At 37.5% G+C, this 23,812-nt stretch overlaps 1 protein-coding gene across 2 annotated transcripts in view; it reads right to left on the bottom strand.

Annotated features, from left to right (window-relative positions):
- Positions 1-23,812, bottom strand: part of arg (arginase) — a 180,188-nt gene that overhangs the window by 131,306 nt on the left and 25,070 nt on the right. For both annotated transcript variants that reach the window (XM_090379818.1, XM_090379817.1), the window contains exon 2: positions 5,640-5,712. In XM_090379818.1, coding sequence (XP_090235944.1) covers positions 5,640-5,712 — 73 coding nt within the window. The remainder of the gene's footprint in view (positions 1-5,639; positions 5,713-23,812) is intronic.

Below are 23,812 nucleotides of genomic sequence, written 5' to 3' on the forward strand. Positions count from 1 at the left end.
ATAAGGCAATGGTTAGGCCACATCTTGAGTACTGTATACAGGTCTGGAGGCCTCATTTCAAGAAGGATGTAGAGCTGCTGGAACGGGTACAGAGAAGGGCAACAAGATTAGTGAATGGAACAAAGGGTTACTCTTACGAAGAAAGGCTTAAGTTTTGCAAATTACAGAGTCTGGAGACTAGGCACCGGCGAGGTGATCTGATAGAGGTGTATAAGGCTTTGAATGGGTTGAGCATGCTCAATGCCAATGGGATTCTTCATCTTGCTGAGAATAATCACCTCAGAGGGCATAAATTCAAATTGAGGAAGGACGGATGTCGGATAGATGTGCGGAAATTTGCCTTTGGCCAGCGGGTGGTTGGTTGGTGGAACCGACTTCCATCACTTGTTGTTGAAGTTGATAGCCTAAACAAATTTAAAGCTCAACTGGACAGGTATTTCGAACGAACGGAGGGGTGAAATGGGAGTGGTGTGTGTTTTTTTTTTTTTTTTTTTGGCTGATGCTGAATAAGCTTGCTTTCTTGCATCATATGCCTCTACTAATGCTAATGCTAATGCTAATGCTAATCATCATCAAAAGATGGATTTGATTTTGGAGAAAGAAAAAGTAGTCTAGAAAAAATAAAGCAGAAAAATAATGGAGATAGTTTAACCCATAATCCCACACTATGACAAAAATTCCTTAAAAATCAGTGCAGAATGCAGTCTAACATTTCCATGTAACAGGAATCAGTTCCACCTTTTTCTTGAAATTTGTACACCCGTTTTTCTCAAAGTTTGCATAACACCGAACAGCAAATTTTGGGTCATATCTTGTTATGGGCATGAAAGTAAGTCTACTTTACAGATTTTGGTGTGCTAAACACAGAAATAGGCTTAAAATGGCAGATCGGCTCTTGATTTCAAAAAAAGTAGTTTTTTTATATTTATACAAGATATTTTTTATTTATATGGCAGTAAGGTGTAGCTACGAACATATCTGGATCAAACATGGGACCTTTTCATCTTTCGCTTGTATTCAGCTTTGGGAGAGTCGCTTTTTGCTATCCAACAATAATCAGTTAACATGGTAGCACCCCATTTGCTTTTGTATCTTTGTCCCATTGCTGCAATGTCTTGATGGAAGTGCTCACCACGTTCGTCACTGATGGCACCACAGTTTGGCAGGAAGAAATCCAGGGGTGAGTGCAAGAAATGCAGCAAAAGCCTCAGGCTTCCTTGCACCATATGGCCAATAATGATAAAAAAAAATGATAAAACATTTGAGGGGTGCAAATATTGACATGCCTGATGGAGAGGCTCAGTATTGCTGCTGGAAACCTTACTTTGGGAGTGCTCATATAAGCATAGACAAGATTAATCAAGGACTTTGGAAGGAAAAACAGACAGTAAAGAATGTAACTCAATTTCATTAGAAAAGAGCAGCACCCAAACCCCAAGAGGAAATTACCAAATGTGATAGCTGCTTACTAAGCAGAACACTGCAATAATATTTGAGACCAATTACCCACAACCTGCAATTTTAGACCTTGTCAATTTCAGCCTGCTGGACCAATTATCTGTTTCGACTGACTGTCAAGTTGGCAAGTGTCTGTCAACCAATTGTCCGGGTCAAGGAAAAAACTGTTCCCTCAGTTTGTGTATTTTTTGGGGAATAAGCTTGATGATACAATGAAGAAAGTTCACCAGCAATGTGGTCAAATTACTTAAGAAATTGGCTTTGATGAAGTGGAGAAGACAAATGTGGTGGAGTTGTTAGAGTTGCACAAAGAACAATTCTGAAATCAAGGGTCAATAAACTTGCACAAATACATTAGCTTTGTTGCTAAAGATCAAGAGGCAGTTTTTTTGAAGAACCTTCACAAGAACTGACAAAATGTTTTCGTATAAAACCAGGAAATATGATTTCAAGAAGCTTCAAATGAACTCTCAAAATAAGACTGCCAAGTTGAGCATAGTTTGCAAACAGTATCATTTATTTTATTTTATTTATTTTTTGTTTCTACCTTTATTACTGTTTACTTTCTCTGAAAGTGAGTTCCACCTAAGAAATGTGCAGCATATAAAGAAGTAAAGAATGTAAAGCAATAATCAAAGTACGAGGTGCATCTGAAAAGTTCGTAGCCTAAGTATGAAAGGGTAGTGATACAGTGTTAAAAATTTCTGTACTTAATGTATAATACTTCAAATAGTAACACCAAGTTTCATGAAGTTTTAATAACACCTTTTTTTTGGTTACAGGTCCTGAAGTCAACAAAGTTAGATGAATGAGGAAAGATGGACAATATCAGACAAAAAAATACAGTCATCCAATGTTTGGGTAAAAAATGGACTAACTCCAAAGCAAATTCATCAGGAAATGGTTACAACACTGTGGCAGGATTCCCCTTCCTATTCCATGATTAAGAAGTGGGTAGCAGAATTTAAATGAGGGAGGAAGAGCCTGGTAGATGACCTACGTTGTAGAAGGCCTACATCTATCACACCAGATGTTGTTCAGAACATGCATGATCTGGTAATCAACAAGTCACAGTTTTGTATATTGCCAGCACATTGGGTATCTCATCTGAATGTGTGTACCACATAGTAAGAGGTTCTCGCTATGAAAAAAGGTGTCAGCACAATGAGCTGTTGACAGGTAAAAAATGCGCAAGCGTTGTCAAGTCAAGTGAATATTTGCATCTTTTTCAAGCAGGTCCGGCAAAGTTTCTTGCAAGGTACTGTAAGCTGCTTTGGTCCGTACATCGTGTGCAACCGCTTCAGAATTTGCATTTCATGCTGTCAATGATGGTCACATATGAAGGTCATGGATGAGATGTGGTTCCAACACTTTCAGCCAAAGCCAAAGGAGAAGTCCAAACAGAGGAAATACAGCTCTTCTTTCCCCCTCCCCACCAAAGAAAGGCAAATTGATTCCTTCTGCTTGCAAGGTGATGGCATTGGTTTTTTGGGATGCTGATGGAGTATTGCTAGTGGATTATCTTTAAAAATGCCAAACAGTTGCAGGGGCATATTATGCAGACCTTGTGAAAATCAAAGAAAAGTGGCAACAAACTCAGTAAAGGAGTCTTGTTCCACCAGTACACATTTTACTGGTGGAACAAGGCAAGTGTGTCACTGCCATGGCTGCACTACGAGTGCAACTTTGAAATCTTGGACCATCTGCCATATTCATCAGATGAAGCACCAAACTTTCACCCATTTCCTAATTTGAAAAAATATCTGGCTGGTATCCATTTTCCCACTGACAGTGATGTCACTCCTTGAATGGATGCATTCCTGGAGTCCCAAGAGAAAATTTTCTTCACAGTTTGAATCAATGCAGTGCAGCATCAATGGCAAAAGTGTATTGACTCCAAAGGGGACTATGTTGAAAAGTAACATGTTATCAGACGCCTTAAATAAACCCTCCATTCTCAGGCCATGAATTTTTCAACTGCCCCTCATATAATTCATAATAATATATTTAAAAGAGTAAGAGATTACCTCAATCTTTTGCGTAACTGGTTCCAGTCAATACTCTCCAAATGTAAACGGATAAAATGATTTTAATGAATTTCCTCACTCATAGAGACATGACTGATCTGACGCACAACGGAATCGAAAGCCAAGAGCCCCAACCCAATCCAACTCCGAAACACATCAAACCAACTCAGGAAAACAATGAGTGCGAGAAGACATTGTGTCAGAATAATTAAAATAATTAAAGATGGAAAACCGTTTACGAGAATAAATAATTAAAATCACGACTATGAAATTTGAATAAAACACATTGGACATACAAATTAAATTAAATTTACTGTATTTTCCACCCTTAAGCAGACAATTCTTTTTGACTATTCATCTTATTCGCAGGTCGGAAATAACGCGAAGTGTGTGTGTGTGTGTGTGTGTGTGTGCGCGCGTGCGCGTGCGTGTCAAGTTCTTAACTCAATAAACTCTTAAAAGATACAGAATTTAAAATTATAGCCAGACCTATGCAGAAGCTCCATAATATATTGAGAAATCACACGGTTCTTTCCTTCTCTCTCAGTACAAGTGAATGATCTTGTATACAATATTTCTTGTGGTCAGTGTAATTCATCGTATCAAGGGTCGACTCAGTGTACTCTTGATTTACATGTAAAACAACACGTTGCTTTGGTCCATACATCACGTGCAACTGCTTCGGAATTAGCATTTCATGCTGTCAATGAAGGTCACATATTCCTATTTAATGAAGCGGAAATTTTAAACATACAACACAATTGGCTGCCGTAGCCTAGTGGTCAGGCACACGGGTGCATAAGTACACGTGCCTTGAGTGACCGGGGTTCAAGCCCATGACTGCTGAATACGGTGCTGTTTCTTGTATTCTATCTATCTTGTGAACTCCTCTGACCATTTGGTCGTCCCAGAGTATAAACAGAAAATGTATTATTTATTATAATTATATAAAATTATTGATTGCTGAAACCCTTGAAATGAAGCTACACTCAAATTCTAAAAATCTGTGCCGTCCTTACCTAATTTCGGATTTCTATTCTTTTATAAGCATGTGCCAATACAAATAATCTCTCCATTTAAGAACTTCACACTCACACACACACACACACGCTTTGCGTTATTTCCGACCTATGAACAAGATGAATAGTCAGAAAGTGTTGTTTGCTTAAGGGTGGAAATTTCATTTAATTTCATTTAATTAACAGTAAATTTCATTTAATTTGTATGTCCAATGTGTTTTATTCAAATTTTATAGTCATGATTTTAATTATTTATTCTTATAAATGGTTTTCCATCTTTAATTATTTTAATTATTCTGACACAATGTCTTCTCACACTCATGGCTTTCCTGAGATGGTTTGATGTGTTTCAAGGTCGGGTTGGGGCTCTCGGCTTTCGATTCCACTGTGCATCATATCAGTCATGTCTCTATGAGTGAGAGAATTCATTAAAATCATTTTATCTGTTTATTTTATTCATTTACATTTGGAGAGCATTGACTGGAAGCATTGTACACAAAAGATTGAGGTAATCTCTTACTCTTTTAAATATATTGTCACAACGTAGAATTACTGAGACTTGTGGCTCTGTGTTTTTACTAATTCATAATAAAGATTAAAATAAAATGCATGGATTGTGTTCAGGATGTTGGAACATATCCCATATACATATGTTGTTTCTTATGAAAAATTTGTATCTGACTAGCATTATTTCACCTTGCATTAAAACTTTTTAAACAACATCTATCATCAGTTGGGGAATGTTTGTATGATTTCACAATGAAAACTTCTTGCAGCATATTGAAAAGTGCCAAAACATTTGGCATTAAAGTACACAGTTCTAAAATTATCAATATAAATCCAAATATGCACCTAGTCTTAAAGTTTCAGTTTTAAGACTGCAGTGATTAGAAAAACATATGCAACTAAAATGATTCAATAAATCTTTTAGTTATATATAAAAGGAAGGACATTAATAAATTGATTTTATATCAAACACAGATGATTCAAAGCTGAAGCGAATGCTATTTAATAAAATTTACAAGGAATAAAAGGCATAAAATTTCTGAAATTCACAATCTAGCGAAATATTAAAATGTAGGTTAACATACGTTACCTATATCCTTAAATAATGCCATTATAGTTGTATTCATACCTATATCCTCAAGTTCCTTGATGAGCCCAGCATTTCGAAGAAAAGATGGTGCTTTCTCTACTCCTTCTTTTGTCTATAATATAAATATTTTTTAGCAGTTCAATGTATACATAACTACAGTACAAGTCTATTATTATGAATACAACTATAATGGCCTTATTTAATGTTCATTATAACTCAGGAAATCATGAATTTATTAATTAAACAGAGGACATAATATGACAAAAACAAGAAGTACACAAAACTTTTAATTATAACACTTTGAGGTTGTCACAGACATTCTCTCTGAGATATGCCAGACAAGCTGTACTTGCTACCTGGGAGTCTAAAATGCTGATGGCACTGATATTCGGGTGATATTCAAGTCAAGTGGATCTAATTTCGGTGAAGTCCGGACGGTCTGTGACAGCCAAATCCTCTGCTTGCACCTTCACGATGGTGGGACTGTTAGTAATCGTGGGTATAACCTCCATGCACGAGCATACTATGGGTGACCACCCAGGTGTGAACCAACGTAATCAGGGGTCGGGTTGTGGTGCCCACACCACATGGAGGAATGCCGCCACTGCTCTGTGTTACCAGGAAATACTAGGTGGTAGATGACTCTCATCAACCGGTGCAATACCACCACTTTGCTTATTGGTGTCTTGAAGTGGTGGAACCCATGTTTAGTCTCCTGAGCTAAATTCTGATCAAGCCTTCCCCATCTCTTCCATCATGCAGCATGATTGATGCCTTTTGAGGTTATGATGAACATCATGGCGAGATCCAATCTTCCTTAAATTTTGAAGGTAGAGCTCTAAAACGGTGTTTGCAGGCCAGCCGCTAGTTATTACACTAGACCAAACCTATTGGTAACTCTTTAAGAGGCTTCCAGATCAGCTAGTGTATAATCTTGCTACCTCTACTCTGCCAGATAGTGACTGGAAGGAGTCCCAGTAGTGTGTATGCGGGGGAGACATTGTCGAGGTCACGTTATGTCAAGAATTTGGGTATATTTCATCAACCGGTGAAATACCACCACTTTGCTTATTGGAGGCTTGAAGTGGTGAAACCCATGTTTAGTCTCTAGAGCAGTTTCCGGCATCCCCTTGCCCCATACTTCTCCTTCAACCCATGCACGGTACTAAGTACTATAGGTTTTGATACCTTTTGTGTTTGGGGTTTTCATAAAAAAAAAATAAAAAATATTCTTACCATGTGTACGCCATATCCAAAAATTTCATTACTTCAAACAGCATGTTCCCCCCCCTCCACTTTTTCTTACTATTGAATACACCATGAATTGTCAAACTAATAGAGTAAGCTTATCTGCAAAAAGATCTAAATCTCCCAAACACTTCCTAGTTCATTTCACAAATATATGTGGTCTCAATTCTAATCCCAACAATGTCCATTTCCACTTGCAGACTGCCAAACCCCCACATACTTTTTCTAACAGATTCTTCGTTATCAGTTGATTCAACTACTGCCCATCTTGGTTGGCCAAACTATTCGCTGTATCATTCCTTTCACCTCAAAGGTAGTACTTGGGCATATTCTCCTCTTTTCGATCTTCTCTGGCTTAAAATCTCTCTACCTCATTGTGTCAAATTCATCTGTTGTCTCTACCGTTCTCCCAACTCCAATAATCACTTGGAGCTCTTTCACTTTCTCTCTTTGCAACTTGACTTTCTCCAGTCCAACCTTCCTAACAGTGAGGAAATTTTCCTTGGTGAGCAAGCTCCAGCTGGCTTCCATTTTCTAGATTTCTAGTCAAACCGACCCAGCTGGTCGAGATGCTGAGACTTTTGCAATTACTAATGACCTTGCACAGATTGTTCATTTACCTACAAGAATACCGGACAATCCTAACCATACAGCCAACACGCTTGATCTTTTTCTCACAAACAACCCTTCTCAGTACATGGTCGAAGTGAGTGGTCCTTTAGGCTCCTCAGATCACAACTTGGTGATTGTCTCTTCTCCAATGGATCCTTTATCTCGTGGCTATTCCCAACCTCGTATTGTTTGGCATTACAAGAATGCAACATAAGATGGGAAAAAAGTAATGGAGAAATCAATTAAAAGCCAACTCTTAAACTACCTAGAAACCTTCCGTCTGATCAACGATCGCCAATATGGATTCCGTCAGTGTCGATACACTAGTGATATTCTGGCTTATGTTACCCATTTATGGACCAATTCAATGGAAAAGTTTGGTGAAACATAAGCAGTTGCTCTTGACATCTCAAAGGCTTTCGATCGTGTTTGGCATAAAGGTCTTCTAAACAAGCTTCCATCTTATGGTTTGCCAACTGTTTTTTGTAATTGGTTATCCAGTTTTCTCTCTGATCACTCACTAAGGGTAATGGTAGATAACTCTCTGTCTTCTAACTTCTCCACTAATGCTGGTGTACCCAAAGTTCAGTTCTTTTCCCCACTCTTTTCCTCTTGTATATTAATGACCTTCTTCCATTGACTGAAAATCCTGTCCATAGTTTTGCCGATGATAACACACTGCATTCCACTTTCCATTTTGAGAAACCTTGCCCTGCTCAATCAGCTTCAACTTCTCAAATATCTGCTACAAATTCCTTAAATGCCAATCTCCAGGTAATTTTCCAGTGGGGGCAAAGACAACTTAGTTGATTTCAATCCTTCTAAAACTCAGTGTTGTCTTATATCTCGCAAAAAGGATTCTTCTGCTCCTATGCTTATCTTTAGTGACATTCCGATTTCTAGGCAAAATCCTGACTTCTAATCTCTCTTGGCACAAGCACATTACATATATTCCTTCCTCTGCTTCTAAAAAACTTGTTTTTCTCTTTTGCTCTTGGAGTTACTTTTCTTCCAAACCGCTGTTCACTCTCTACAAATAGCAAATCCACCCAACCATGGAATATTGTTCCCACATCTGGGGTGGTGCCACCAAAACCTCTCTCTCAGGCTTCTAGATTCCATTCAGAAGAAGGCAGTTAGGTCAATTAATGACTCCTATCTAACAGAGTCTCTGCACTGGCTGTCTCATAGACGTACTGTTTCTTCTGCATGCCTTTTCTACAGATACTTCCATGGGCACTGTTCTTCTGAATTGGTTTCTATAATTCCCGCTCTCTCTTTCAAAACAGTCCAAACACGTGCCGCCACCAGCCAACATCCATTTACTGTCCAACTTCAAATTCACAGAACCAACTTTTCATCTTCCTCGTTTATTCATTCAACTGCCATTTTCAGGAACAACCTTCCTTCATACGTATTTCCTGAAAATTAGTCTATAGAATTTCAAATATAATGTTAACAAATATCTTATTTTGTCTTCTCAACCTCCAACCCAAACACGATACTAAGTACTATAGGTTCTACTACCTCTCATGTTTGGGGTTTTCACAAAAAAAAAAAAAAATGCTTTCAACTGGTGTGATATTTTTTTCATATATGTAACTCTTGTTAACCTTTACACCCAAGAAATGCAAAACAGGGGTTCATATGAATCTTTGGTTCACTGCTACTTCTTGCACATTGTGTACATGTACATGAGCTGTTTAAAATCAAAGCTTGTTGGTTTTATCTGTTATACTTTGATGCAAGAAATATCACTCAACTGACTGGCCATATGCAATAATTGATTAATTGTCCATGCCATTAAAAAGCTAGTTAATTTCCTCTACAGGAGTGCTCTTTTAACTTTTTCGACCATTCAACTCTCCTACACCAAATTTTCCACAGAACTTCAGTATCTTATTCAAATATCCTTATCCTTTTAATTCAATATCCTTTGAAAAGCATTCAGGCTTGTCACTAGACAATTATTTTAGTAATTTTTCACAAAGAAATCACAGTCCATGAAGGTCTACATGGATCTAGCCCAGGGGTCTCCAACCTACGGCCAGCGGGCCGAATCCGGCCCGAAAGACTATTTCATTTGCCTTGTGAAATTTATTCTATAGAAATCTTTTTTGGTTGCTACATATCGTATATAAGGATATTTTTAATCAAAATATAATGTAAATGCATCCAAATATAATTTTGTAACATTGTTGCAACTCTGTGTGCTTCCACTTGGCAGCAGTGTTTCTTGCAATGTCGGAAATCCCAACAGTGCGAGTGCCCACGGCTATAAGTTTATAGCCTCGAGTATTTCCGGCGAACAAGAGTTGTCAAAAAAGTGAAATAGTACAGTTAAAATAAGCGCCTGTTAAAACAATTGCTAAACACTAATCTAAATATTAATCAAGTAAGTATTAGTGAAAGAATTGTATGCAAGGCGTTCTTTGCAGTTTGTAATGTAAAGATGAGTACACGTATTAATCTTTCTCTTAGTCAGCTATTCTCATTCAGACCGTAGTCGTCAGGCTGCTGCACCGATTATCATGTGCAACAATTTATTAGTGCTATTTGTATAAATGCATATTATTTTTAATTTTATTTAACTTTGAATTATTTTAATTTTTGCGAATCAAGACGTCAAGGAAAGGAAAAATTGATTCCGAATGTTGTGTCTTCAATGAACTTTCGTCGATCAATTATTTTTTTATAAGGGACAATAACCGATGTACCTGCCTTATATGTAAGGAAGCAGTTTCTGTGTTGAAAGAATATAATTTGAAACGGCATTATACGACAAAACATGCCTCAATTTACGATAAACTTCAAGGAGAATTTTGAAACAAGAAATTACAAGAGCTGAGCTTTGATTTCAAGAGGCAACAACAACAGATGACATGTTTCACTAATCAGAATTTAAATTTAATTAGAGCTAGTTTGCGAGCATCTCAAATCATTGCTGAAGAAGGGAGGGTTTTTACTGATGGCGAGTTTGTGAAAAGAGTGTGCCTATCAATTGCAGAAGAAATATGCCCTGATCAAGTTAAGCACTTCGCTGCTATAAGTTTATCAGTGTCAACTTTAGAAAGAAGAATTGAAGACTTGTCTGCTAATGTTAAAGATCAGCTGAAACAAAAAGTTACAGATTTTATAAATTTTTCGATTGCAATTGATGAAAGTGAAGGTATTACCAATATGGCACAGTTACTCATTTACATATGCAGTATAAATCAAAATTTTGAAGTCACAGAAGAACTGGCTGCACTTGAAAGCTTGAAGAATAGAACCTCTGCTGAAAACATATTTTATAGCGTATCAAAAGTGTTTTAAGACCTGCAGCTTGATTGGGAATTGTTGACAGCAATTACGACCGATGGTCCAAAGAATATGGTTGGAAAAAATATTGGTTTCATCGGCCATGTTAATAAATATTTTGATTCCAAAAACATCGAAAGACCTATGCAATTTCATTGTATTCATCAGCAATCGTTGTGCAGTAAAATGTCTGTCTTCGAACTCAATCATGTCGACTATAATTAGCATTGTGAATTTTATATGCAAAAATGGCCTGAACCATCGTCAGTTTAAAATTTTCTTGGAGGAAATCGAAAGCGAATATGGTGATTTGTTGTATCATACAGAGGTGCGATGGTTGAGTCGTGGTAATGTGTTAAAAAGATTTTTTCAACTCAGAACCGAAATAGACATATTCATGAACGAAAAATTAAAATCAGTCCCAGAATTAACAGACTAAATGGTTATGGCAACTTGCATTTTCAACAGATATTTGTGAACATTTGAATACATTGAATAAAAAACTTCAAAGTCGCGATCTACTTGTAAATGACTTGTTCTACAATATTAAAGCATTTCAGACAAAATTAGAATTATTTAAAAATCAAATTGAACAAAATAATTTTTCCCTTTTTTTGTGTTGTGAAAGTTTATATAATAATATGCCCAATTGTGATTTTTCTACTGACAATTTTGTCCGAAATCTTGAATTATTAATGGAAGCATTTGTTGATCGATTTGTTGATTTTGAAAACAATAGAAAATTATTTACATTATTTCAGAATCCATTTGATGCAAATGTTTCACAAATAGATAAAGATCTACAATTAGAAATCAAAGATCTTTAAAGTAACGATAACCTGAAAACATTACTGAAAAATGAAACATTAATTAACTTTTATAAAACTTTGACAGAAAATGAATTTCTAGAATTAAAAAAATTAGCAAGAAGAATAATTTCTGTTTTTGGTAGCACTTCCCTATGTGAACAAACATATTCAAAAATGAAATATATGAAATCCAAACATCGATCAAGAATCACAGATGAACATTTGCAAGACTTTTTAAGAGTGCGAACTTCTACTATTAAACCTAACATTTCAATTATTGCTAAATCAAAACAACTACAAACATCTCATTGATTTGCTATTTCTTTAATATGAAATGTGATTATAATAATAAAAATTGTGATTTTTAATATGTCTTTATTTACAATAAATATCCCTTGTTTATAATTTTTTATAGTTTTTCTATCTTGTACACCCCGTTTGCCCTGGTGAAGTCGCTAAAATTGCGTTTTTTGGTTTACAGTGTTTTTAGTCGTCAAAATTGCACCGACTCTGGCCCGCCATTTGTAATGAATTTTCTATGTAGCCCTCCGATGAAAAAGGTTCGGGGAGATCCCTGATCTAGCCCATGGAGATCATACATGCTATGATGCAGAAATATGATATTTGTTTGGTAAAAATACAATATTCTGACCTGCTGTCAGATAGAATAAAAAAAAAAATACAATCAAAAATAAAATAAAATTTTTTCTTCTTTTCTTTTCAGATTTCTTTTCTTTGCTACTATGCCATTATTTCATAATTCCTGCAAGTAATACTTTAGTACTGATGCAATAAATGGAACAAGCAAAACATCTCAACAGGACCTTGTTATTTGATAGTGCTCAGCTGGTGGATGCTTTGATTTCACAAAATGCACATTTATTGACGTGATCAAAGGAGATCATATTCATAAAAACTTCAATATGCTACTTTCAGCTTCTGATGGGGAATGAATATTCACTCTCAATGAGAAATCTCAATGAAAACAAGCAAAATGACCATTTTCATTATAATTTCATTTTTATTTATGGAAACAGACCAGCCTACAGACGTTTCATAGAATATCTTAAATGAATTTTCTAAAAAATAAAAACCTTAAAAAATAACTATTGCAACAACACAAAACTTAATTTGCAATGGCACAAATATTGCTAGGAAGTTTTTCTGAAAAATAAAAAATAATAATAATAAAAAATATATATATATATATAAAATATTAATATGCAGTAGTTATAAATGTTGCATTTTTTTTAAAAAAATTTATTTAAAAAATACTACTAAAATTATAAATACAATATTTCATTTTTGTATTAAAAATGAAATATTGGAATACTATGGATTTATAAAGTCCATAGTACTACAGATTTAAAAGTAAAATAAAATAAATGTTTTTTCATTCTGAATGTGCCGCACTTCTAAAGTGTCAGTTAAAACTGTACTTATACTTACCAATTTAATTTTTTAAGAACTACTAATAAAATAAATACAATAATTCATTTTTATAGTGAATATAATAATAATACTGATAGGGAAGGTTGGATTGCTTATTTCGAAACATGCCAATGTGCAAATGCAACCACTTAAGTAAACAAAGTAAAAAAAAACAACAGCTACTATAATTACAAAAGAGATACAGGAGAGATATGTAGTGAATATAATAATAATGCAGGAAAGCAATATATAGCTCTCCTATGAAAAGAAATGTACTGTATGTATGTAGAAAAGCAATATATGTAGGAAAGCAATACATAGATCTCCTGTAAAAAGCACTGCATATAGAAAAGATACAGGAAGGTCATAACTTCACCATTTGCTGATTTGCAGTTAAGTTTTTTGAGATCCTGTTTTCCAGATCACAGGCAGCAGCTTTTATTCACAATTCATATGTTGTTCATACTATGCCATTCATGAGGTCAGCTGCTCAATTATTCACTGATCCTAACTTGCTTGCAACTGTCAGTTATATATCCCTTGAGAAACTTTGTTTTCAACACCTATGCAATCAATACAGCAATCACCAATCAATCAACCAATAACCCAAATGAATTTGTCAGTTAAACCCACCTATCAATCAATCAGTTGTGATGATAGAGGCTTGAAAGGATCATATTAATGAATGTCACTGATGTCATTCATATTAATGAATGTCAATAAGCCGACCGGGCTAGCCAGATCGGTAAAGTGCCTGCCTGGCAACCCAAAGGTCGTGGGTTCGAATCCCGCCTCGGGCTTGGATCAAAGTACTGCAAAAACCTTGGGAGGTGCACTATGGCCACAGAAGCCGATGCACCAACAACTACAAAAAAAAAAAGAATGTCACTGATGTCATTCATATTAATGAATGTCACTGATGTCAATGAATGTGCAAATTACTAACTTAATGTTATCTTTTGCCTTTCTTTTTTTGCTTTGCTCTTAAAATCAAAATCTGCACATGACCAAATATATGACCAATTAAAAATTTACAAAAGAAAACATATTCACAGCTGTTACATTATGACAATAGTCCAAAGAAATACCATAGTAGTAGTAGTAGTAGTAGTAGTAGTGGCACTTGATGCAAGAAAGCAAGTGTAGGAGCTTATGCAGCATCAGCCAAAAAAAAAAAAAAAAAAAAAAATCACACCATACCCTCCAAATGCCTGTCCAGTTCCTCCTTAAATTTATTTAACCTATCAACTTCCACAACGACAGATGGAAGTTTGTTCCAGCAATTAACCACCCGCTGGTTAAAGGCAAATTTCCGCACATCTATTCTACATCTATCCTTTCTTAATTTGAACTTATGTCCCCGTAGGTTCGTATTCTGAACAAGTGGGAGGATCCCATCAGAATTCAGCGTGCTCAACCCATTCAAGGCCTTATAGACCTCAATCAGATCACCGCGCAGGTGCCTAGTCTCCAGCCACTGCAATTTGCAGAACTTAAGCCTCTCTTGGTAAGAGGATCCCTTCATTCCCCTTACCAATCGTGTTGCTCTTCTCTGTACACGCTCAAGCAAATCTACATCCTTCCTAAAATGAGGCCTCCAGACCTGTACGCAGTACTCAAGGCGTGGCCTGACCATTGCCTTATACAGAGGGACAATCACCTCCTTTTCCCTGCTAGCAAAATTCCTATATATCATTGACAAAACCCCGTGACCTGCCCTAGCAGCCTGTCTGCTAGGGCTCAGAAAACTTCATATCTGACTGCACAATTATTCCCAGGTCTTTTTCATTTTCTACCACCTTAAGTGTAGTACCACACAGTTGGTACGTTTCTCTGGGGTTACTTCTACCCATATGCAGTACTTTGCATTTGTCAAGGTTAAACTTCAGTTGCCACTTCTTAGCCCATCTGCCCAAATTATCTAGATCCTGTTGCAGTAGCACACTGCCATGACTGTCATTAACAACCCTGCCAACCTTCGTGTCATCTGCAAACTTCGACATTAAGCTTGATATACCTTCATCAATATCATTGATAAATATACAAAACAACAGTGGACCCAATACCGAACCCTGTGGGACTCCACTAATAACATTAGTCCACGAAGAGCAGCACCCATTGATTACCACCCTCTGTCTTCTCCCACTTAACCATCCTTTTATCCATTGTAGCAACTTACCCTTAATACCATTCTGCTCCAATTTGTACAATAGTCTTCCATGTGCAACAGTGTCAAAAGCTTTACTGAAATCCAAGTATATGATATCAAAATTATTTTTTGCATCCAGTTCCTTTGTGACCACGTCATAATAACCAATCAAATTTGTCAGACAAGACTTTCCCTTAACAAACCCATGCTGTGTCTGAATTATTGCTGCAGTCTTGTCTAGATGATCCTGCAATGCATCTTTAACCAGTGACTCCATTATTTTACCTGGAACAGAAGTTAAACTAACTGGTCTGTAATTACTCGTGTCACCCTTCGAACCTCCTTTGTGAATTGGGGATACATTTGCACATCTCCAGTCCGTGGGAACCTCCCCTGAATCCAAGGATGCTCTCATAATTATGGCTAAGGGTTTGCTTAGTTGCTTTGCCGCCTCCTTTAATATAACTGGATAGATCCCATCCACCCCAGGTGCCTTTCTTATGTTTAACTTCAACAATTTCTCCTCCACTTTGCTCTCAGTTATTACAAAATCATTAAGCACACTGCTACAATTTGATAACCTTCTTCCATTTTCAAACTGTAATAATTCCTCACGTGTGAATGTAGATGCAAAATACTCATTCAGTTTGTTTGCTATCTGAGCAGGATCATCAACAGTCAAACCATCGATGTCAAGTGGACCAATCATATTCATTCCCTGCCTTTTAGAGTTTATATAAGTAAAGAAATCCTTGCTGTTTTTCTTAGCATCTTTTGCCAAAGATTTCTCGTAATCCGCCTTTGCCTGCCGAACCTCCTTTTGACCTGATTACAGACTAGCTTATATCTGCTACAGGCTTCTGCGTCGCCTGATAATTTATATGCATCCCATGCATTTTTCTTCTCTGTCACGAGTCTCATTAGTTCATTTGATAACCATTTAGGCCTAAACCTTGAACAATATTTCTTCATCGGTATGAAAAGTCTAGTAGCTTCCACGATTAATTCCTTGAATGCTTCCCACTTAGAATTTACTGTTTGTAACATCGTCAGTTGATCCCACTGTACAGAATTTAAAAACTGTCTGAGACCAGTGTACTCCCCTTTACCGAAGCAAAAACCCTTTCCTTTACCCCTGACGGTAGTTACCTCTTTGAGTAAATCCCACATCAGCACACTGTGATCACTGCCACCTAGTGGTTCCTTTATCTGCAAATTCTTAATACACGAATGATCACTGCTGATAACCAGATCAAGAGTATTACTTTCTCTGGTTGCCTCTCGAACATGCTGCTGCAGAAAACAATCATCCAATAAATCCACAAAAGTCTGACTAGCGTGTGAGGTGACCAACCCACAAGTTCCAGTCAATATCTGGGAAGTTAAAATCCCCCATTATAAGACATTCTGATTTACTGGCCCACTCTATTTCTCTGTACAATTGTTCATTGTACTCATTCGAGTCATTAGGCCTGTAACACACTCCTACTCTTATTTTTGCTTTTGCAGTGCTTATGTCACACCAAACTGACTCAACAGTGCACTGTCCATCTCTATCAACTGGATGCACTTCTTTTGATTTTATGTTTTTCTTAATTAACAGCATAACACCTCCTCCCTTTCTGTCCTGTCTATCCTTTCTGTACACATTGTACTCCCCAAATTCCAGTTCTGCATTCCTTATATCTTTGTGACACCACGTCTCTGCTATCCCAACAATATCCGCCTTTGATGTCTTGACCAACACTTCAAATTCATCAAATTTATTTACTATACTTCTAGCATTGGTATACATACAAGCATACATGCTCCTATGCCTATTCCTTGTTACCCTAACACATCCCATATACCCAACTATTCCAGGATGACTGCCATCCGTCCCTGAAACCCCCAACACCCCTCGCTCCAGGTCGCTTCTTATTCTAATAGAAGTTGTGCAAGAATCACCTTCACCTCTGCCTGCGGTTACTGTTAAACTATTAGTCTTTGTATCCCCCCAAGCTAGCAGTTTTCCGACCCACCGAACACTGCCTCGATAGCATCAGCAAATATTCTTGCACCCTTTCTATTTAAGTGTATCCCATCCCTGTAGAAGCAATCTCTCCTGTTAACAAGTACAGTCCAGGCTGAAAAAAATTCTACCCCTTGAGCCTTGCACAATCTTTCCAGGGCCGAATTGATCGACAAGGCTCTCATCATATACTCCCTCCTATCGTGTCTGGGCAGAATTGCAGACACTTTCAAATTCAACCCTAATTCTCTGCTTTTTTTCAACAGTGACCTGTACTTGTTGAGTAATTCTGCCGGTCTCCTACTCTTAATATCATTAGTGCCAACGTGTACAACTATATCACCTTTTGTGCCCTTGAAAGATGATATCCGCTCTACAACGTCATCAACCTTTGCCCCTGGCAGACATACCCTGGTCCTGTTCCACCTATCCTTTTTACATAGCATGTTCTCCGTTTCCCTGACAATAGAGTCACCAACAACTAATAGTTCCTGTGGGACCAGTGCATTCTGCCTTGGGGTTTGCCGCTGTGTTGCGCGATGACCAAGTGCAAGCTCTGGCGTTGATGTGGGCAGCTGAGAGCTTGATGGACCCCTCAATTTATTTCCTTCGAGGGCATCCACCCTGTCCTTCAAACTCTCATATAGGCCCATAACAACGCTGAGTTGTCGCCTGATTTCCTTACACTCCTTACATCGCGCGCACACACAAAGACATCCCCCATGGCAATATCATGTTCCGTTCCAGAGAGTTCGGCAAACATTTCACAAGTTGCACATTTTTTTAGGCTGTGACGCGTTGGAGAATCGTCCCCCTCAGTTCTCCCCCGAGTCACAACACTCCTATCTGCACATGACCATATATATGACCAATTACTACAAAAGAAAACATATTCACAGCTGTTACATTATGACAATAGTCCAACACTCCTAACTGCACATGACCATATATATGACCAATTACTACAAAAGAAAACATATTCACAGCTGTTACATTATGACAATAGTCCAAAGAAATACCATATGTACATATTAGTGACTTCTAAATTTATTTACTCAGCTAACTTTAAACCATACAGGGGAATATCACCTACAATACACCTACCTTGGGGCATTAAACAAAATTTGAAACATTGTTACCAAAGAAGTGTGATATCTAAAAGATAACCTCTAGTTAACCTCATTGTATATCTGGTAGAATCAATGGTTAGTCAGTTATAAAAAATATATTAGTATAATAATGTATTAATATATTTTATACATAAGGCCCATTTGCCAAAAGACCTTAACTTTACCATGTGGGATTTTCAGTTTGTGTACATATTCATAAACCATCATAAATGGCAAAGTGTTATAGGTTCTAACCCTTTTCTTTAAAAAATTAAAACCCATTTGCTTTAAAAGAATCCTTAAAATGAATATACCCTTATTAACTATGAAAAAAAGAGCTGAATGAAAAGTCTCCAATTACAATCCTATAAAGGTTTCATAATGAAAATAGTGCAATTCAATTATTTGGTTGAAATTTGAAATTTTCTTATTTTGTTTAAAAAACTAACATTATGAAGGTGATAATTTTACATAGAAACAGTACAGTATAATATTCACAGAAAAGAAAAATTAGAAAAATATTCAAAAATGTACCTGTTATGTACATTTAAAAATTCAGTAGTGGCACCATCTAATTTTGGAAACTTTAATGCAGCCCTCGCTGAAATGTTAAAAGCAATAATATGTGCAAAAACTTCAGAAAAAGCAATGGTTTCCCCCATTTGGGGGAAACCATTGCTCTACAAGATTATATGGATAAAATAACACTTCACTAAATTAGATGCATATCTTTGTACAGATATGCCAACACCCTACCAGGAATCCCTTTTCAACATGAGAACCTACATAACGCAGCTATAATTTTTTTAACAAAAAAAAATCAAAGAAACTGGCTAGCAGTGTGAAATATATTTAAAATCTTCAAATCTGCACACTCCAATTATTCAGTATTCTAATTTAATTTTTTGATTGAAATTATGCATTGTACCAGAATAGCAAAGCATATGGCTGTGGTAGGGTAACTAAGAGTAAGAACAGGTGCATGTATAGTAGTAGTGGCATGTGATGCAAGTAAGCAAGTGTATGAGCTTATGCAGCATCAGCCAAAAAAAAAAAAAAAAAAATTTACATAACAATTCCCTCTAAACGTTTGTCCAGTTTCTCCTTAAATTTATTTAACCTATCAACTACCATGTAGATTAGTGCAAATGCATCATTTTAACATAGCTATATACCAAAGTAGTTAAATTAATTAAATTAACATCGTTTTGGTTATATCTCATATTGTGACTGCCTTCTCTTAACCAAAACAATGCCAATTTAATTAATTAATTAATTAATTTAACTACTTTTGTAGATAGCTATGTTAAAATGATGCATTTGCACTAACTTACATGTTAGTCATTCTACCTCGTAGCATAAGGTCTTTGCCCCTAAATACTTTATAGCCTATCAACTACCTGCGAGTTGATAGATGGAAGTTTGTTCCAGCAATTAACCACCCAGTGGTTAAAGGCAAATTTCCGCACATATATTCTACATCTGTCCTACCTCAATTTGAATTTATGCCCCCTCAGGTTCTTAATCTGAACAAGTGTAAGAATCGCATCAGCATTGAGCATGCTCAAACCATACAAGGCCTTATACACCTCAATCAGATCACCTCGCAGGTGCCTTGTCTCCAGCCGCTGAAATTTGCAAAACATAAGCCTCCCTTGGTAAGAGGATCCCTTCATTCCCCTCACCAATCTTGTTGCCCTTCTCTGTACACGCTCAAGCAAATCTACATCTTCCTAAAATGAGGCCTCCAAACCTGTAAGCAGAACTCAAGGCGTGGACTGACCATTGCCTTATACAGAGGAACAATCATCTCCTTTTCCCTGCTAGAAAAATTCATATATATCATTGACAAAACCCAGTGACCTTCCCCGGCAGCCTGTCTGCATCGCTCAGAAAACTTCATATCTGACTGCACAATTACTCCCAGGTCTTTTTCATTTTCTACCACCTTAAGTGTAGTACCACACAGTTGGTACGTTTCTCTGTGTTTACTCTACCCACATGCAGTACTTTGCATTTGTCAATGTTAAACTTCAGTTGCCACTTCTCAGCCCATCTACCCAAATTTTCTAGATCCTATTGCAGTAGCGCACTGCCATTACTGTCACTAACAACCCTGCCAACCTTTGTATCATCTCCAAACTTTGACACTAAGCCTGATATACCTTCATTAACATCAGTGATAAATATACAAAACAGCAGTGGACCCAACACTGAACCCTGTGGGACTCCACTAATAACATTAGTCCATGAAGATCAGCACCCTTTGATTACCACTCTCTGTCTTCTCCCACTCAACCATCCTTTTTATCCATTGTAGCAACTTACCCTTAATACCATTCTGCTCCAATTTATACAGTAGTCTTCCATGCACAACATTGTCAAAAGCTTTCCTGAAATCCAAGTATATGATATCAAAATTATATTTTGCATCCAGTTCCTTTGTATCTACCATCGCCTGCCTAACCTCATTTGTGACTTGATTACAGACTAGCTTATATCTGCCATAGGCTTCTGTGTCACCTGATAATTTATATGCATCCCATTTTTCTTCTCCACCGCGAGTCTCATTAGTCATTTGACAACCATTTAGGCCTAAACCTTGAACAATATTTCTTAATAGGTATGAAACTTTTAGTAGCTTCCATGATTAATTCCTTGAATGCTCCCACTTAGAATTTGCTGTTGGTAACATCATCAGTTGATCCCACTGTACAGAATTTAAAAACTGTCTGAGACCACTGTAGTCACCTTTACAGAAGAAAAAACCCTTTCCTTTACCCCTGATGGTAATTGTATCTTTAAGTAAATTCCACATCAGTTCACTGTGATCACTGCCACCTAGTGGTTCCTTTATCTGCAAATTCTTAATACACGAATGATCACTGCTGATAACTAGGTCAAGAGTATTACCTTCTCTGGTTGCCTCTCGAACATGCTGCTGCAGAAAACAATCATCCGATAAATCCACAAAAGTCTTACTAGTGTGAGCGTGACCAACCCACAAGTTCCAGTCAATAACTGGGAAGTTAAATCCCCCATTATAAGACATTAGCATTAGCATTAGTAGAGGCATTTGATGCAAGAAAGCAAGCTTATGCAGCATCAGCCAAAAAAAAAAAAAAAAAAAAAGTAACATAAATAAATAAAAATAACCACTTCCACTTCACCCCTCTGTTCGTTCGAAATACCTGTCCAGCTGAGCCTTAAACTTATTTAGGCTATCAACTTCCACGACAAGGGATGGAAGTCTGTTCCACCCACCAACCACCCGCTGGCTAAAGGCAAATTTCCGCACATCTATCCTACATCTGTCTTTCCTCAATTTGAATTTATGCCCTCTCAGGTGATTTTTCTGAGCTAGAGGAAGAATCCCATCAGCATTGAGCATGCTCAAACCATTCAAGGCTTTGTACACCTCTATCAGATCACCCCGCTGGTGCCTAGTTTCCAGACACTGTAATTTGCAAAACTTAAGCCTTTCTTCGTAAGAGAACCCCTTTGTCCCATTCACCAATCTAGTTGCCCTTCTCTGTACTCGTTCCAGCAGCTCTACATCCTTCCTGAAATGAGGCCTCCAGGCCTGTATACAGTACTCTAGGTGTGGCCTGACCATTGCCTTATACAAGGGAATAATCACCTCCTTATCCCTGCTAGAAAAATTCCTATATATCATTGACAATACACCATGACCTACTCTTGCAGCTCGTCTGCACTGCTCAGAGAACTTCATATCTGCCTGCACCACCACCCCCAGGTCCCTTTCATTCTCTACCACTGTCAGTGTAGTACCACAGAGTTGATACGCTGCTCTGGGGTTGCTGTTTCCCATATGTAGTACTTTACATTTGTCAATGTTAAACTTCATTTGCCACCTCGAAGCCCATCTGCTCAACCTTTCCAAATCCTGTTGCAGCAGCATAGTGTCAGTAGTGTCCTTGACAACCCTGCCAACCTTCGTATCGTCTGCAAACTTGGACATTAAGCCTGATATACCATCATCAATATCATTTATAAATACAGAAAACAATAAAGGCCCCAATACTGAACCCTGAGGGACTCCACTAATAACATTAGTCCACGATGAGCAGTGTCCATTGATTACCACTCTCTGTCTTCTCCTCCTCAACCACCCCTTTATCCATAGCAGCAACTTGCCTCCAATGCCACACTGCTCCAATTTGTGCAGCAGTCTTCCATGTGCAACAGTATCAAAAGCCTTTCTAAGATCCAAGTATATAATATCAAAGTTATTCCCTGCATCCAGTTCTTTTGTGACTGCATCATAGTATCCAATCAAATTGGTCAGGCAAGACTTCCCCTTAACAAAACCATGCTGTGTCCTAGCTATAACTGAAGTCTTGTCTAGATGATCCTGCAGTGCTTCTTTCACCAGTGCCTCCATTAATTTTCCGGGAACAGAAGTTAAACTCACAGGTCTATAATTACTTGTGTCAGCCTTTGATCCCCCTTTGTGAATTGGGGTCACATTTGCACATCTCCAGTCAATGGGTACCTCCCCTGAGTCCAAGGAAGCTCTCATAATTATGGCTAAGGGTTTGCTTACCTCCTTTGCTGCCTCCTTTAATATAACTGGATAGATCCCATCCACCCCAGGTGCCTTTCTTGTGTTTATCTTCAACAATTTCTCCTCCACTTTGCTCTCAGTTATTACAAGATTCTCTAGCTTACTGCTAGAATTGAATACACCTCTGGCATTCCCCTCGCTGAATAACTCCTCATGTGTGAATGTCGATGCAAAATATTCATTTAGTTTGTTAGCTACCCGAGCAGGGTCATCAACAGTTGACCCATCGATCTCAAGTGGACCAATCTGATTCATCCCCTTCCTTCTAGAGTTTACATAAGTAAAGAACTCTTTGCTGTTTTTCTTCGCATCCCTTGCCAAGGATCTCTCGTAATCTGCCTTCGCCTGCCTAACCTCCTTTGTAACTTGGTTACAGATCAACTTGTATCTATCATAGGCGTCCGTGTCACGTGTTAATTTGTATGTATCCCATGCATTTTTCTTCTCTGCCATATGCCTCATTAGTTCATCTGACAACCATTTAGGCCTAAACCTTGAACAATATTTCTTAGTTGGTATGTAAAGCCTAGTAGCTTCCACGATAAGTTCTTTGAATGCTTCCCATTTTGAATTTGCTGTTGGCAATATCATCAGTTGATCCCACTGTATAGAATTTAAATACTGTCTCAGTCCATTGTAGTCGCCTTTACGAAAGCAATACCCCTTCCCTTTACCCCTAATGGTAGTTACCTCTTTGAGTAACTCCCACTTCAGCACACTGTGATCACTGCCACCAAGTGGTTCATTTATCTGCAGATTCTTAATGCATGAAGAATCACTACTGATAATCAAATCAAGAGTATTACTCCCTCTAGTTGCCTCCCGAACATGCTGATGTAGAAAACAATCATCCAATAAATCCACAAAAGCCTTGCTACTGTGTGAGTGACCAGCCCCCAAATTCCAGTCAATATCTGGGAAATTAAAATCCCCCATTATAAGACTCTCTGATTTA

This window comes from Mastigoproctus giganteus, chromosome 8 (assembly GCF_048544385.1).
Source record: "Mastigoproctus giganteus isolate SK-2022 chromosome 8, ASM4854438v1, whole genome shotgun sequence".
Classification (NCBI taxonomy): domain Eukaryota; kingdom Metazoa; phylum Arthropoda; class Arachnida; order Uropygi; family Thelyphonidae; genus Mastigoproctus; species Mastigoproctus giganteus.